The 14,190-nt window shown below is 46.1% G+C and overlaps 1 protein-coding gene across 4 annotated transcripts in view; it reads right to left on the reverse strand.

Annotated features, from left to right (window-relative positions):
• Positions 1 to 265: 265 nt before the first annotated feature.
• Positions 266 to 14,190, reverse strand: part of LOC123636575 (P30 adhesin-like) — a 108,194-nt gene continuing 94,269 nt past the window's right edge. For 2 of the 4 annotated variants that reach the window (XM_045548989.1, XM_045548988.1), the window contains one exon: positions 266 to 588. In XM_045548989.1, the coding sequence (XP_045404945.1) occupies positions 372 to 588 (217 nt within the window). In that variant the 3' untranslated portion in view covers positions 266 to 371. Of the gene's footprint in view, positions 589 to 1,375; positions 1,852 to 3,886; positions 4,046 to 14,190 lie in introns of those variants that run through there. The other 2 variants (XR_006734613.1, XM_045548990.1) reach the window with 2 other exon arrangements.

The following is a 14,190-nucleotide window of genomic DNA, read 5'->3' on the forward strand; positions in this document are numbered from 1 at the left end:
TTATGATACACTTCTGTGCTCAGCAATGTTTAATCAGGAAGTTAACATATCTCGCTGTAAAATCCTTTACAAGCACGTGCAAACAGAGAGCCACCAGGAGGACTCTGGCAGGCACAGGGGGTCCGACGGGACCTCCAGCCTCTCAGGGAAACTCAGGGACTCTGCAGATGCCGCACTGGCTGGCAAAGAGAATTAGCAACAACACCGGGGCTCTTTTTTCCTGTTTGTTGTTTTTTTTTTTTTTTTTTTTTTTTTTTTCGTTTTATTTACTTCGGTTTAAGGTTCTTATTTTTGAAGAGTCGAGGTGGTAAGCGGGAACACGTGAGGGGCCTTGTCTCCAGGCACCCCCACCCACCGCCCCGAGTGAGGAACTAGGGAAGGTAAACGAGGGAGGGGAAGCCGGTGGAGTTCAGAGCGTCCGGCAAGGCTGGGAGCGGGCGGAGAATCCGCGTGAGGAATCCCACCTGGAGGAGGAGGCGCCCAGCCCCGTGCCACGAGCCGGCTCCGCGCAGTCTGGCCAACATCTGGAACGGATACCAGAGACTCGGGCGGCCCGGGCTGGCGCGCCGGTCTACCTTTGTACTCCCGCTGCAAATTGAAAAGCAAAACAGACATCAAGGATATATTTATATAACTGTCTTCAAGTTGCATTTTCTACTCCCATCTGCTGCACATGATAAGTTTCAAGTGTTTTCTAATAAAAAAAAAAATGGGAGGGCGGGGTGGAGTGGAAGGGAGGCAGGGTGTGCGCGTGTGCGCCCCAGCACATGCTCCTTATTTGGCGTGGAGACCCAGCTTTCTCGGGCTTCACAAAAAGAAGTTAAAACATGCAGTCTCTGAAGGTATTGCTGTTTTAAAATATTCTGATATGTTACGTGTCACACTTACTCAAAAATGTTCACTGGAGCGCATTAAAGGAAAGGAGGTCTATTTCTTACATCCTTAAACTCCTTGCTGGGGTGGAGAAGGTTGTGGGGAAAGAAGCACATATTTTTGTTGTTAAGTCTTTGGAGAAAAGAGAAATGTGGAGGCGTGAGATGGTGGAGTGAGATATTTAGGGAAAACGTACAGCACAAGATAGAAATGCATCAGGCAGATCCAAGATAATGTAGGTTCGTCTACTTTAGGTAAGTACATGAATCCAGATGTGACTCTGTTGATTATTCACGGACAAAGCTGGAAGCACCACCAGCCACATTTAGCACAGCGTCGGACAGTGCAGTTACCGTCCGGGGCTGGAACCAGCCCTCTCTTTTCAGTCCATAGGAATGGGAGGAAAGAGCGAGGGTGGAGGGATTCCATAACTTTTCTTCCACCGCTAGCCCGTGTTTAGACGTGGAAAGCAAAGCAATGAATCATGAGACAACTGCCCAGATAATTCAGGATTTATTAAAACTAACAAACCAAAAAAAAACAGGCCTAAACATTTGGATGTGCTGGCTAAAAGTAAGGTGCTCTCCTTGCTTCGATTAGCTGGATATTTTTGCCTGTCACTTTAAAGGGGACGGTCCATGTCGAATATCGCCAGAGGAAAGGCAGAATGCCCAGTTCCTCTAGCGACTGGTCCTCAATCCATATTTCTGCTGGTGACTTTCCTCTGTGTCCAAATGCAGACGGGTTCCTGCAGACCCAGAAATCCCATGCCCCACCATAACACGCCAGGGGAAATGTGCACTCGCCTGCTCAGGAGACATGATGGCTGACTTCAGATTGCAGCCAGCAGGAAGTGGGAGAAAGACCAAGATTTTGAAACGAGGCAGACATGAGGTCAAATCTGGGCTCCTCCACTTGCTGCTGAGTAACCTCGGCTTGAGCTTCTTCATTCTCAATTACCTCATCTGGCAAATGAACCTGGTAATACGTATGTCACGGGGTAGTTAGAAAAATCGATGGGTTAACATTTGTAAAATGTTGACAGCGCACTTTTCGTAGGACTTAGTAAATAATTCATATTTTTACCATCCTAATCACTAGTCCAATAAGCGACATGCATGCCGCCTCTCAGCCCCTGCTTACCCACGGCTGACATCCTGATCTACTCCTGCAAACTTGCCCCCCGGGAGAGGCCTCAACCTTAAGATCCTGGCCATCAAACTCTTCAGACACCCACTATCGAGTGATCGAACTTGTCACACCAAGCTAAATCTATTTGTCATGTTGGTCTTACCTGCATCAGACCCTCCCGTTAGCAGAGGGGACAGTTAAGGCTGTTTGGGTATTTGTTGAAATGCCTGTGAGGTACCTGACGCTAGGACAAGTGCTTTGCATTTGACTGGGGGCTACATTTCTCTTCTAGTGGTAACAGGTGAAGGGCACCTGGGTTCCTGAGCTCTCTCACCGGGCGTTCTTTCTCCCCTCCATTTCTCCAAGTTCACTTCCCCTCTATGAGCCCTGACTTGGTAAGAAACCTACCAGCAGGACTGCAGATGGCATACAGACGTGACAACAAGGATTTATGAGATCATGTGATTCTTAATAGCTAAAGAGACCAAGCCATACACTTGCACAAAGTATTTAAACTCGGGAACTGTTATTTTCAGGCCACATATAATTATTTTACTAAAAGAATGCATGCTTCAGCTAAGGATTCTACTTCTGCACTTCTCAGTGCAAAGAGAAAAGAAAAACCGCAAATCATAAAATACGGTTTTGTGTTTAGTTTTCTCTGCAAGGGAAAAGCCAACAGCAGGCAGAAGCCTGTGGTGTCACAGGGTTATCTGAAGCCCTGGGTCACTCCGAGACCCCGTCGCCTCGCATCTGTCCCCCACGGGCACAGAAGCCAGCGCTGGAGGGGTGACACCCGGGGCAGAGGAGAGCCTAGGGGCGCTCAGAGACTCCTGCAGGAGACGGCCCGCTTCCTCGAGTTTCACTCATCTAAACAAAAGGTAGCAGAAGGGTACAGGGAAGAGCAAACACGAACCCCTACATCCCCAGCACCAGCGATTACACCAGACCCCTCGCTGACCCCGCTGACTGTGCACGTGTGCCTCAGTTTCCTCCTCTGTAAGACGGGGCCACGGCAGCGCCGATGCCCACAGGCAATGAGACGCTGCCTGAGTGCTCCCCGCTCACTTCAAAAGCAAACACAGAACGAAATCCAAACCCCAGCCACAACCAAGGTGATTTCTAATGATTCTGTGCATCGTAAATGCGTGCATATGTATTTATGGTAAAAATAAAATACGTTAACTGTATTTATTTGTGTGCACTGTTAAATAAAACGTATAGGACCCTGATTGGGACTGAGCTCTTGCATTAGGCCCAGCCGGTCACACAGAGCTGGAGTCACCAGAGCTGAAGCCCAGACCACTGGGCCAAAGCCAAGCTGTCGTCTGATCTTCCAAGACGTCAGGAGAGAGCAGCACTAGCCAAATCCCCAAACAGGCCAGTGTTAGCCGGCATAAGACAGTCCCCTCTGTTTTAACCCTATGAGGACAGTCACTCTGAAATGATAGATCTGGTTTTTATTTTTCACTTCTGCTTTCCCCAGCCCTTCCCTGTCCGTGAAGCCAATTGCCTCTGCCCAGCCCGACAGAACACTCGTTCCATCTTATATAACAGAATGAGGTGTTGCCCAATTCTAGAATGGCAAATAAAAGCCAGTTCAGATCTTTAAACTGAATTTGTTGTAATTTTGTCTTTTGACAACACACACACTCACACACACACAATGTTTTCTCATTTTCAGCCCTCATGTTTTCTGTTGCCTCTTTAGTTAGGGGGAAGAGTTACAATTACATAAAATTTTGTAACTTAAAAAAAAAAAAAAAAAGTTTTCCCCAAGGTTAAGCAAACACATTGCTATTTGGCCATGAACTTTGGTTGTTTCTCACTGACAAAATTTCCAGTTTTGCTCAATTTCCAAAAGAAGAGTTTAGACTCTTACCTAAGCTATGTTTGTCCAAAGAGGTCAGGATCAAGCCTGAAAGACGTTTTGATCCAGAAAAGAGTAGTCATGCTTTCTGTCACCCGGACACAGTCACGGAAAATTACAGCACAGATGTTAATATTGGATCTTTCGTCTCTTGCCCAGTGCCCCACGAAGCTACAGAACAAAACCAGAAGAAGGAGAAAAATGAGAAAGGCCCATGTGGGATACAAAAGAGGAAGGCATCCATGTGGCAGTTAGTCCCCCAGGCCGAGGGCGGCAGAGGGAGGGAAGGAAGCCGGGAGCAACAGGCAGAAGGAAGCTCAGGGTCTTTCTGAAACCTGGTGGAGGGGACGGGCAGGTGTCTCAGAACGTCTACTCCAGCAGGGCTGGGTGAGCGTGAGTCCCAGCTCTGCCCTCCGTGCCTGGGGACTGCGAGCACACCGCTCCCTCCTCTGCCCATCTCCTCATCTGCAAAGCAGGAATGAAACAGCAGCTCTCTCACAGCGTTGCTCTGGGATTGAACAGCTCGTGTACGTTAAGTGCTCAGAACAGTGATTGGCACAAAATGTGTTTAATACATTTTGCAAAGAAAATAACATAAAAGGACTGAAGGGAATTGTTTCCAATACTTACAATGTTAAGATACAAAGGCCGACAGCAGTGTGATGCTGGCTGACATGGTCCGGGGAGAGGGGAAGAGGAGAGTGACCACTACTGGGTACAGGTTTCCTTTCGGGGTGATGACAATGTCTTGGAACTAGATAGAGGTGGTGGCTGCATGATGTTGGAAATGTACTGGGTGCCACCGAATTGCACACTTTCAAACGGTTAATGACTAATTTTTGCTATGTGAATTTTACCTCAATTTTTTGCAGAATAAAGAAAAAGAGGAAGGGAGGGAGGGAAAGGAAGAAGCGATTGGTAGCTGTGGACCTAAATGGTCCTAGAAAAACACGGCTTTTGCGAGGAATCCCAAGACTCAGAGACAACCCTAACGTGGCCTAAGGGTCACAGCCAGTGGCCTGGCCACTCCTGAGTGCTCCTTGGCCCTTTGCCTGTCTACGGCTGGCACTGAGTCTCGCCAGACCAACTCTACGCTTCTTTGGGGCCACTCATTCGGGCACCCTCAGATTCGTACGATGTGATTCTGGAGAAAGGATGCTCACTCGCCTGCCCTGCTGTCTGACAAGACCCTGGACAAGCGGTGCCTCGTGAAGAACTATGAGAACAGAATCCCTACAGCTTCTCTTCTCCAGGGCGGGTCTTCTTCATGTTCTAATTAAATCATTTTGGAGGGGGTGGGAGCCCACTCCTTGTTCTGTTACAAGAAGACAAAAAGAATAACTGTCACCAACTAAGTCTCAAAGAAGCCATGGAGACCCCCCAGCCCCTGAGCCCACCTCTTTTTCTTAAAAGAAGGAAGGGCAGGAGCCACTCTGGTGCATCTGGAGGCAAAGGAGGAGCTCGCAGGTCTTTGGCGGGGGGCACGGATCCAACAGGCCGGCCAGCAAAGGCTTGCAAATGCACTTTACAGCTCTGAGCCGACAGCTGAGCGCTTCAGAATGCTCAGAAACAGCATGTGCCTTTCAGCTGCCTGCCCAGAACCGCACACCTCCAGGCGCAGAGCAGGGCCTGGCTCAGTCCCGGCAGCGGCCAAGCTGCCCGAGGCTTCTCCAGCCAGCCCGGACCCGCAGTGCGCAGCCAGCAAATGTCTTCCGAGCCCACAGTCAGTTGCTAAAGCATCCTCGCTTTCTTTTAGACTTTGTCCAAAGCCCCTCCCTTTATTTTAGTGCTATTTTCCAAAGTCCTTTCTGTTGTCATCACGTCCATTCATTCCATAAATGTGTACTGAGGACCTTCTATGCATCTATCTCGAGCATGGAGGACTTAGAATGTGAAAATAAATTAAAAGTGATCTTTACCCAGTTTGGGGTGAGGGGAGCTCTGTACAGCAACGTGCATGTACTGCAGCAGGAGGAGTGTTGCGGCCGAGCCCCAATTACAGGCTGCAGAGGAGGCTGCTCCCAAGTCCGTCTGCGCCCAGGGCTTAGGAAAAGGGGGTCCTCCTAAGTCTTCAGATTTGGTAAAGACAGGAGACGGGAAAGGCATTTCCTGAAGGGATTTCCAAGCAAGGCGATCACCAAAATTATATGAATTGGGAAAAAAATGCATTTTAGCATATTTAAGTTATTTTTTTTTCATGGCTGAATTGTGTTTATCTTTTAACTGGGCTTAAATCACCGGTGGGAAAAGAAAGTGAGAGCGTGAGAAAGATCCGAAGGAGGGAGGGAGGGGAGGAAGAGAGGAAAAAGAGCATAACTTACGACTTCGTTCTAATATCACACACAAGGGGGTCACCCAGCAAAGAAATGTGAGAATACCCTTGGAGAGAGTATAAGTGAGGTCAGGAATCTCAGCAAGTAGCAGTTCCCGGTTAATTAGTGGCCAAGACATTCAGACCGTGGCGTGTGCATCAGCGGAATGACTTTGGCTCATGCAGTGATCTCCTTCCAAAATGTGTCGTCTTCTCATCCTGTTTTACAACTACGTGAGGTTCTAGAGAGTATTTTTTACCAAAGCCACAAAGCCACCAAGAAGATGAGGCATCTAAAAATGAACTATAATCAACCATAAGTTAGGGTAGACTTTAAAATAGCTAAAAGAGTAGAACTGGAATGTTCCTAACACAAAAAAACGATGAATGCCGGAGGTCCTGGATACCCCAATTACCCTGATTTGACTAATTCACATTGTATGCCTGTATCAAACCATGTACCCTATAAAACATGTACCCTATAAAGATATACAGCTATTATGGACCCGTAATAGTTAAAAATAAAAAATAAAGTAAAAACAAAGCCACAACAAGGTAATGGAGAGGCTCAGTGTGCGTAGGACAGGGACAATACCCAGGGAGGCACGACAGTGTCCACTAATATCAACAAAAAAGTGCCTCATTCATATTTATCTTCGACAATGAGAACAGCTGTCATCATCTGCCTCTTGAAAGACTAAACTTTCTGTTCACCCAGAGAGGATCAAAAAGAAGTTGGGGACCATCAACCTTAGCAGTGAGTTGTGTGCTACGGAAAGTTAAACCCCAGCTCTGAAGATCACTTTTAGTCCCAAACTGGATAATTCTCATATAGTCACTCTAACAGGAAATTTTATAGACTCAAAGTTCACCAGGAATAAAAGGCTAGAACCAAACACTGTTTGCAGACGACAGGTGAACCTTGTTTCCTCAGGTGAGGATGCGGGAGCTGTAGATCTGTGAGGGGTAGTCACCATGGAGGGGGCGTCTAGGATGAAAGCGGCACTGGCGGATAATTTATTAAAATTCCACTAAGGTTTGGAAACCCCTAAAATATGTTGCTTGGGTTGAGAATCTGTCTTCCCCTCACCTCCACATTTCAACTGATCCACAGCTAGAACAGAAATCTCCCTCCTGCTGTCCATACATCCCTCTCATAAAAACTCTGGCTCAAGTCAAAGTGCCCTACAGACTGTAGCGTGGAAAAAGTTCTCACTTCAGAAGAACAATTGTCTGCTGCAGAAATAAAGTAATGCCATTCCTACGAAAAAATCTATAAACTCAAAACAGGGACACAGAACTAGTGGTTGCCAATAACTTTAACTTCATTTATCTATATTTGGCAAAAATTGTGCTGCAGCTGGAGATGAAATGCTGAGCTCAATAACTGCAGAGACGTGAGCTCCAAAACAGCAATTACTAAGCTGTGCTGCCTTGTGTAAGATTTCACTTTTATTTATTATATTTAAAGCAACTCTCTAACTCTGTACAGTACAGACGGCATTGTCTGTTCAGGCAATAGCTGCTCCTAAGAGCATGTCCACCTTGCTGTTTGTCCACGCAGGTGCTTTCAGGGGGGTGAAAGATTTCTCTTGCAGCCACGTGAACACAGCTCAGATGGCAGCCTCACCACCAAATGCACCTCTCCTTTGTCCATAATTGGAAGAAACTATTCTCATTTTCAACTCAAACTTGGCTTATCACATACTGTGCACAACTCTGATGATGCCTCTTTTTTTTTTATCAGTGGAGATATTGATAATTATAATTGGAAAGCTGAAGAAGAGGACTATAAATATCTCATCAGCTGCCACAGAGTGGGGGGAGGAGAGAGGTGGCAACCTACGCCTCTGAAAGGGGCTGGTGGAGGAAGATGGATCTCACAGCCATTGTCTACCCAGCCCACATCTGTTTCTTATAGCGGGCGATGATTCTCATAGAATTGCAGAAATTGGAGATAGAAAAGGCCGATTAGGTCATCGAGCACAGCTCTCTGCCAGTGTAGGACGATGCTCTATGAGGAAGATGATCTCTTTGTTCTCCTACAAAGCCACGATATTCACAAGTGGCTTTCCAACAGAGGATGGCTTTAGGTGGATGCCAGAGGTAGAGGAGTCGAAGCGTTATCAAAAACCTACTTCTGTATAACAATAGTCTTTTATATGTTTATAAGACATGCCAAGACGGAATGTTAGCAATTCACAGAGCCTAGCACAAACGTTCAAACTCGATTGACTCAGAAGAAACTCAGATTTTTTTTTCCCCCCCAAAAAAGGAGGAATAAAGAGCTGGCCAGGCAGTTATTGAAATTATTTTTTAATCCAGTTCTAAAATTGTTTCCAAAAGTTGAACTTCCTGGGATTTAACACACTTTTTTTTGTGACCATCACTCAGTTTTTTCATATAATGACAACCTAGCTCAACGTTTGAGTTACTAAATAAATTGATGTCTATTTTTGAAGCAAATTCCATCTCATGTGTTTGATGCTGCTTTTTGTCTCTGAAACTTTACTTGCAAAGCCCAGATATCTGCCTAGCCTTCGAATCTACCCCCTTATCTGTCTTGTTCCCCCAACACCATAGGAAATGCATCTGCCTTTGTGTTGACTTGGTTTCTAGTTCTTATTCACACTCTTTTCTTTGGAGGAATCTTTAACGTGAGAAAATCTCCACTGTTTCACCTACAGTCTATGCCTTCTAATCACTAGGAACCAGGCTTTATTTTTTCTATCTTGCCCCTTTTCTCTTGTGTTAGACAAGAGCTCACATAACCAACTTCACATACATTCATGATATTCTGCTTATGACATATGACTCAGTAAACATCAACTCACAAAGTGTGATTTACCCTGGTAGAGGTACCTGGTCTGAAAGAGTGAACAAAAGAGAATGCTGCATCAAATCTGGAACCCCAGCCAACTGGGATGAGAATTAACAACCTCACTCCTTCCATCCATATGTAGCTCGTCACTGTCCTTTACTGAGTGATCGAGTCGTACTTGGATCTGAAATATATATTTGGACACAGGTAAAGCCCTTCTTTGCAGTTTCCAAAGGAAAGTTTCTCTCATGCAATCTTGTTGGAAAGAGTAGCAATAACCCAAGATTTGCTGGTAATATTATTGTTATTACCATCGTCGAAAGATATTTAATTAGAATCTGTTTTGTATGTGGCAGATGAAGACAGCTGAATGAATGGTCACACTTATTCAACAGTAAGTGAGTTTTGAGCTCCTAGTACACACAAAGCACACTGGGCGGGGAGAGGACGTAGAAGGTGGCTCATGGCACCAGCCCCATCCTTGAGAAGATACAATATGATGAGCCGGGCAGGGAGCGAAAGGCACCTCCTAATCCCATATGTTGAGAGAGGTGAGTCCAAAGTGAGACGGGAGCACAGAAGCAGGAGTGGGTGCCTTTGTCCTACTTTCCAGAAACTCCCACACTGGGATGGGTAACAGTTATGTGAACTTGTGGAGACGTGGTCTATAGAAGGAGGAATTTGTTTAAATATGTATAGATTTTGTGATAACTTTCAACTGGTGACTCTATAACCAAAGCCCAGAGAAGCAGGTTATACTGGAGTCATCAGAAACACATTCCTTTCAGTCTTAACTCAGGAGTTGTCTTAAATCCGGACACAGAATAGGAATTGCAAACACCGAGTTTTGTCCATCTCATCACGTACTGACTGAGTCATGCAGGCTGAGTCTCTCATTTGTTTACCCAGCAGGTTTTTGCAGGACTCACCATGGCTGCCCCTTAATGTCTGTGAGTATCAGATTCCATAAAATGAGCACGGAAGTATCTACTCTGCTGTGAGGGCAAATTCAATACCATATCTAACCTGAAAAGTCTAATTCCAATAAATCTGTGAAGAAATATTATTAAATGATTATCTCCTAAGTCTATAAATTTAATCCATTTCTTAATTATCTGTGCATGTTGATACATAAAGACATTAAATTGATGTGTTTCTAAGCATCTTTTTTACCACTGTTGTGCATTTTCCATTCTTCCACAGGTATTAATATTGAGTTGCATCTACTATGTGCTCGAGCCTGGGCAAAGTATTATGGATGATTACAAAGAGTCCCTTGACTAAAAGGGCTTAATTTGGGGGGATATGCTTAAAAATCATATTTTTGATACTCTGGATTGGCTCTGCATCTACTTCTGCTAAGTTTCTTATGGAAACTTCGTTATAACAAACCATGTGGTCCTGCTAAGATCACTCTAGCCAGGCATGGTTACAGATGTCCTTTCACACCTGTGCAGGAATTTGCGGTCGTACGTCCTTCTGTGAGTGGGCTGGGCTCTCTCGGAGCGGCCTTGGCAACGTACTTCCACCCAGACCACCAGGAAGCTCCGCGTTCACTACTTCTAAGAGATTCAGTGAAAGGTGCCGCTGCCTTCACCCGTCAACCTCCCAAGGGATTTCCCATCCAAAATCGATTTGTTCCTGATGTTTCCTCCACCCAGGAAATCATGCATGGCCCACAAACAGACTCTCTTGGCCTGAGAAATAAGATTGCAAACTGGCATCTTCTTGCTTTTCTTTTCTCTCTGCAGAAAACGCAGTCTGCCCTGAAGAATTCTGGAGTGTGGCCTAATAACATTCATTCTCTCCTCCATTTCCAACTTCATTGGCTTGTAAACAGGGCTTCTTGCCTCTTCCCTGCGTTTCCTCATCCTTGATTTTCAGGGTGGAAGCCTCAACTCATTTCCTCGTAATAGTAAATTATTGCAAAGCTACCAAATAGTTCTGCTCTGAGCAGACAGCAAGCAAAGCCGGAATCTGGCTGAGGTGACAGAGACGCTGACCCTCCGTCGTGAGGGCAAGAGACTGGGCCATTATGACAACTGCCTTGTGTGGTTATTTCACTCTTCCTTTACTCATCCTTTTTCTTCAGTTTATGCTACTTTGCCAAACTACTTTGAGTCTCACGGAGGCAAGAACCACGTCTTATTCATCTTCTAACATCCCTTATACCCCAGCACTGTTCTGGAAAATGTCCACCCAGTGCCTGAGAGGTCGTTTTGCACGGATCCAGCTGCCCTCCAACCGTTGATCTTTTCGGGTCAAGTGCTGGGAGCAGCACAGCCCATCACCAAGGGACGGGCCGAGGCCAACTCATCCACGGTGAAGCCAGACCAGCACCGCCCGCGAAGCAACACAGACCAGCCACAATAATGAATAACCACATCTGAAGGCACGTGCAATCCCAGAGGGTTTGCATTTTCACTCTTTTCTTACACTATAAAGATCTGGGTGGTCTCTACCTGATGAGCTAAGTTACTTCGTAATTTTAGGCAAATTACTTAACATCTCAAAGCCTCACGATCCTCATTTCTATAATGAGATGGGTGAACAGCCTGCATCCCAGGGACCTTTCAGATGTGAAATTGTTGATTATGTTTCTGCCAATGATCACTAAATAGTGACTGGAAAAGGTGAGCTGAAAAGCAAAGGTTTACGGTTTGATTCATTTCTAGAAAGAAGTATTACAAATTTATTTTGAGCCAGGTGCCACACTCAGTGGTAGAGGAGTTCTAAGAGAGGGCATGGCAGTGCTTTTGGAACTGGGGTTCCTTCTCTGAATGGCATCTTAAAATTATCTTGCAATGCAGGAAAAGACACGGGCCAGAGAAAAAGTGGTTCTTCAGCAGTTATGCCGCTGCTGTCTCGTGATCAGTGGAGCCGTGCACGGCTGCATCGTGGGCTTGTTTAGGATCGGGCTTTGCTGAGGCTGGACGGGTCTCGCTCCTCCCAGCTAATGCTACTTCCCCTCCCCACTCCCAGCACACAGGGACCTTTGCTCCAAACTTCATGCTGCTTCCTCTGGGTTAAGCAAGACCAGTACTCTGGGAGGTGTTTTTCCTCTGCTTCTCCTGGTAACTACGATTGACCCCTTGACCCGCAGGTCATTGTGCCCAGAATCTCCACCCCCTTCCCTGGCTCCCGTCAGCACTATGCTCCCTCCTCTGTGCTCCCACCGCCTGGGCTCTGATGTCGTTTTCAGCAATGCCATGGACCACAGTTGTTTTTCAAGGGGAGGCTTCCTTCCCCACACTCTGAGTTCCCCAGGGACAAGGGCTGCCTTTCTAATCGACCTGAACCCGACCTTTAGTGTAGGTGGGCATGTGTACCCGCTAGGAAAACACTTGCCCTTTGCCGGTACCCAGGCCAAGGGTTACAGATCTGTCAGGGCCTTTTACAACCCCACTGTGGAATAAGAAACAACTGCCTGTGCACAAGCCAGTCTCACGTCTGGGAAGCTGACGTCACCTTAAACTCACCCCTTCTTGTGACACTAGAAGGACCTCGATGAAGGCACTGACCTTGAGCCCTACCTCAGGGTGTCTGGCAGAATGTTCGGGAAGCCGGGGCAATCTCAGCCCACTGTTAAGGCTCTGTCTTGTCTCTGTCTCTTTCTTCTGTGTGTTACAATGGCCAGCGCGTCCTCCCGTGGGACTGTCCTCTGCCTGAGGGCAAGGACGGTGCCACCCAACGTCTTACATCGTGCAGAGGCCAAGCAGACTGCAAGTGGTGAATTTATTATAATTTGCTAGCGTGTTGAGCACTGCTCTATGGGCTTCACGTGCAGTAACTCATTTAATCCTCAAAGTGGCTCAGTAAGGAAACGCGGTGGTCAGGCCTCTCCAGAAACAGCCAACAGGTTTGAGAGACACATATACACATATGTGTGTGTGTGATATATATGTGTTAATGTGTAATAGGTTATGTGTAATAGATTTGTATATAATAGGGGTGCATGTGTGTGTATATGAGAGAGAGAGACTGATAAGGAATGGGCTCATGCAACTGCGAGGGCTGCAAGTCCAAACTCTGCAGGGTAAGACCACAGGCTGGAGACCCAGGGAAGGGTTCATGTTGCAGCTTGAGTCTAAAAACAGTCTGGAGGCAGAATTCCTCCTTCCTCAGCGGCCCTTGGTCCTTTTCTTTTAAGCCCTTCAACTGATTAGATGAGGCCCACCCACACCGTGGAGGGTAATCTACTTTACTCCAAGTCTACAGATTTCAGTGTTACTCTCCTTCAAAAAATACCCCTATGGCAACATCAGGCCTGGTGTTTAACCAAATATCTTTGTATTATGCCCTAGCCAAGTTGGCACATAAAGTTAATCAACATGAGAAGGTACCATCTTTACTGTCACTTTCACAGAAGGGGAAAGGAAGGTACAGATTGTTTAAGTAACTAGCCCCAAGTCACACAGTGATACGTAGCACAATTGGCTTTTGACCAGGCAGTTGTCCTAGGAGCTTGTATTCTTAAACTCTGAGCTATGCCATCTTCCTGCGAATTCCAGCACGGTATTCACTATTTTGCCATGAGGCTATATAATAGGTAACTGCTGAAAATGAACCATCTCTTTCTGACATTATTAGATGGTAATGTTATAAGACAAATGTAGCATTGAATAAAAAATGAAATTCCAAGAAACAGAGACCAAGTGGATGACTATGAACTTAGTCTGGTCACATGATACCAGCTCAAACATCCACCCAAACCAATTCACTGAGCCCTGCATGGCTGACAGGAAGCACTTCTGCTAGAAGCTTCTGGTTCACCAGTTTGTTTTGGGTTTTGGTGGGTGTGTTTATGTACATTCTTCTTAAGGAATCTGCTTCTGGTTCTTTGGGCACGATGACGGAATTCTCTCTTTCACCATCTATAGCTATGTCCTGCTGCATAGGATGGAACCCTAAGAGGCTCCTGTGCTTGTCCCAAGCCTCCAAAATAGCTGTATGGTTAAGAAACCTATGGTTTGAATTGAGCCTCTGTCACCTACTAGCTAAATACCCTTGGACAAGTTAGTTAATCTCTCCAAGGTTTGGTTCCATCTATATAATGAGGCTAATCAGAGCACCTGCCTGAGCTGGTCACCCTGGGGACTTCGAGGAATGATGCATGGAAAGGATGCAGCCCAGTGCCTGGCACAGGGGCATGTTCAATGGATGTTAGCCATTATTTAAAGGATG

Source organism: Lemur catta, chromosome 4 (assembly GCF_020740605.2).
Source record: "Lemur catta isolate mLemCat1 chromosome 4, mLemCat1.pri, whole genome shotgun sequence".
In the NCBI taxonomy this organism is placed as follows: Eukaryota; Metazoa; Chordata; class Mammalia; order Primates; family Lemuridae; genus Lemur; species Lemur catta.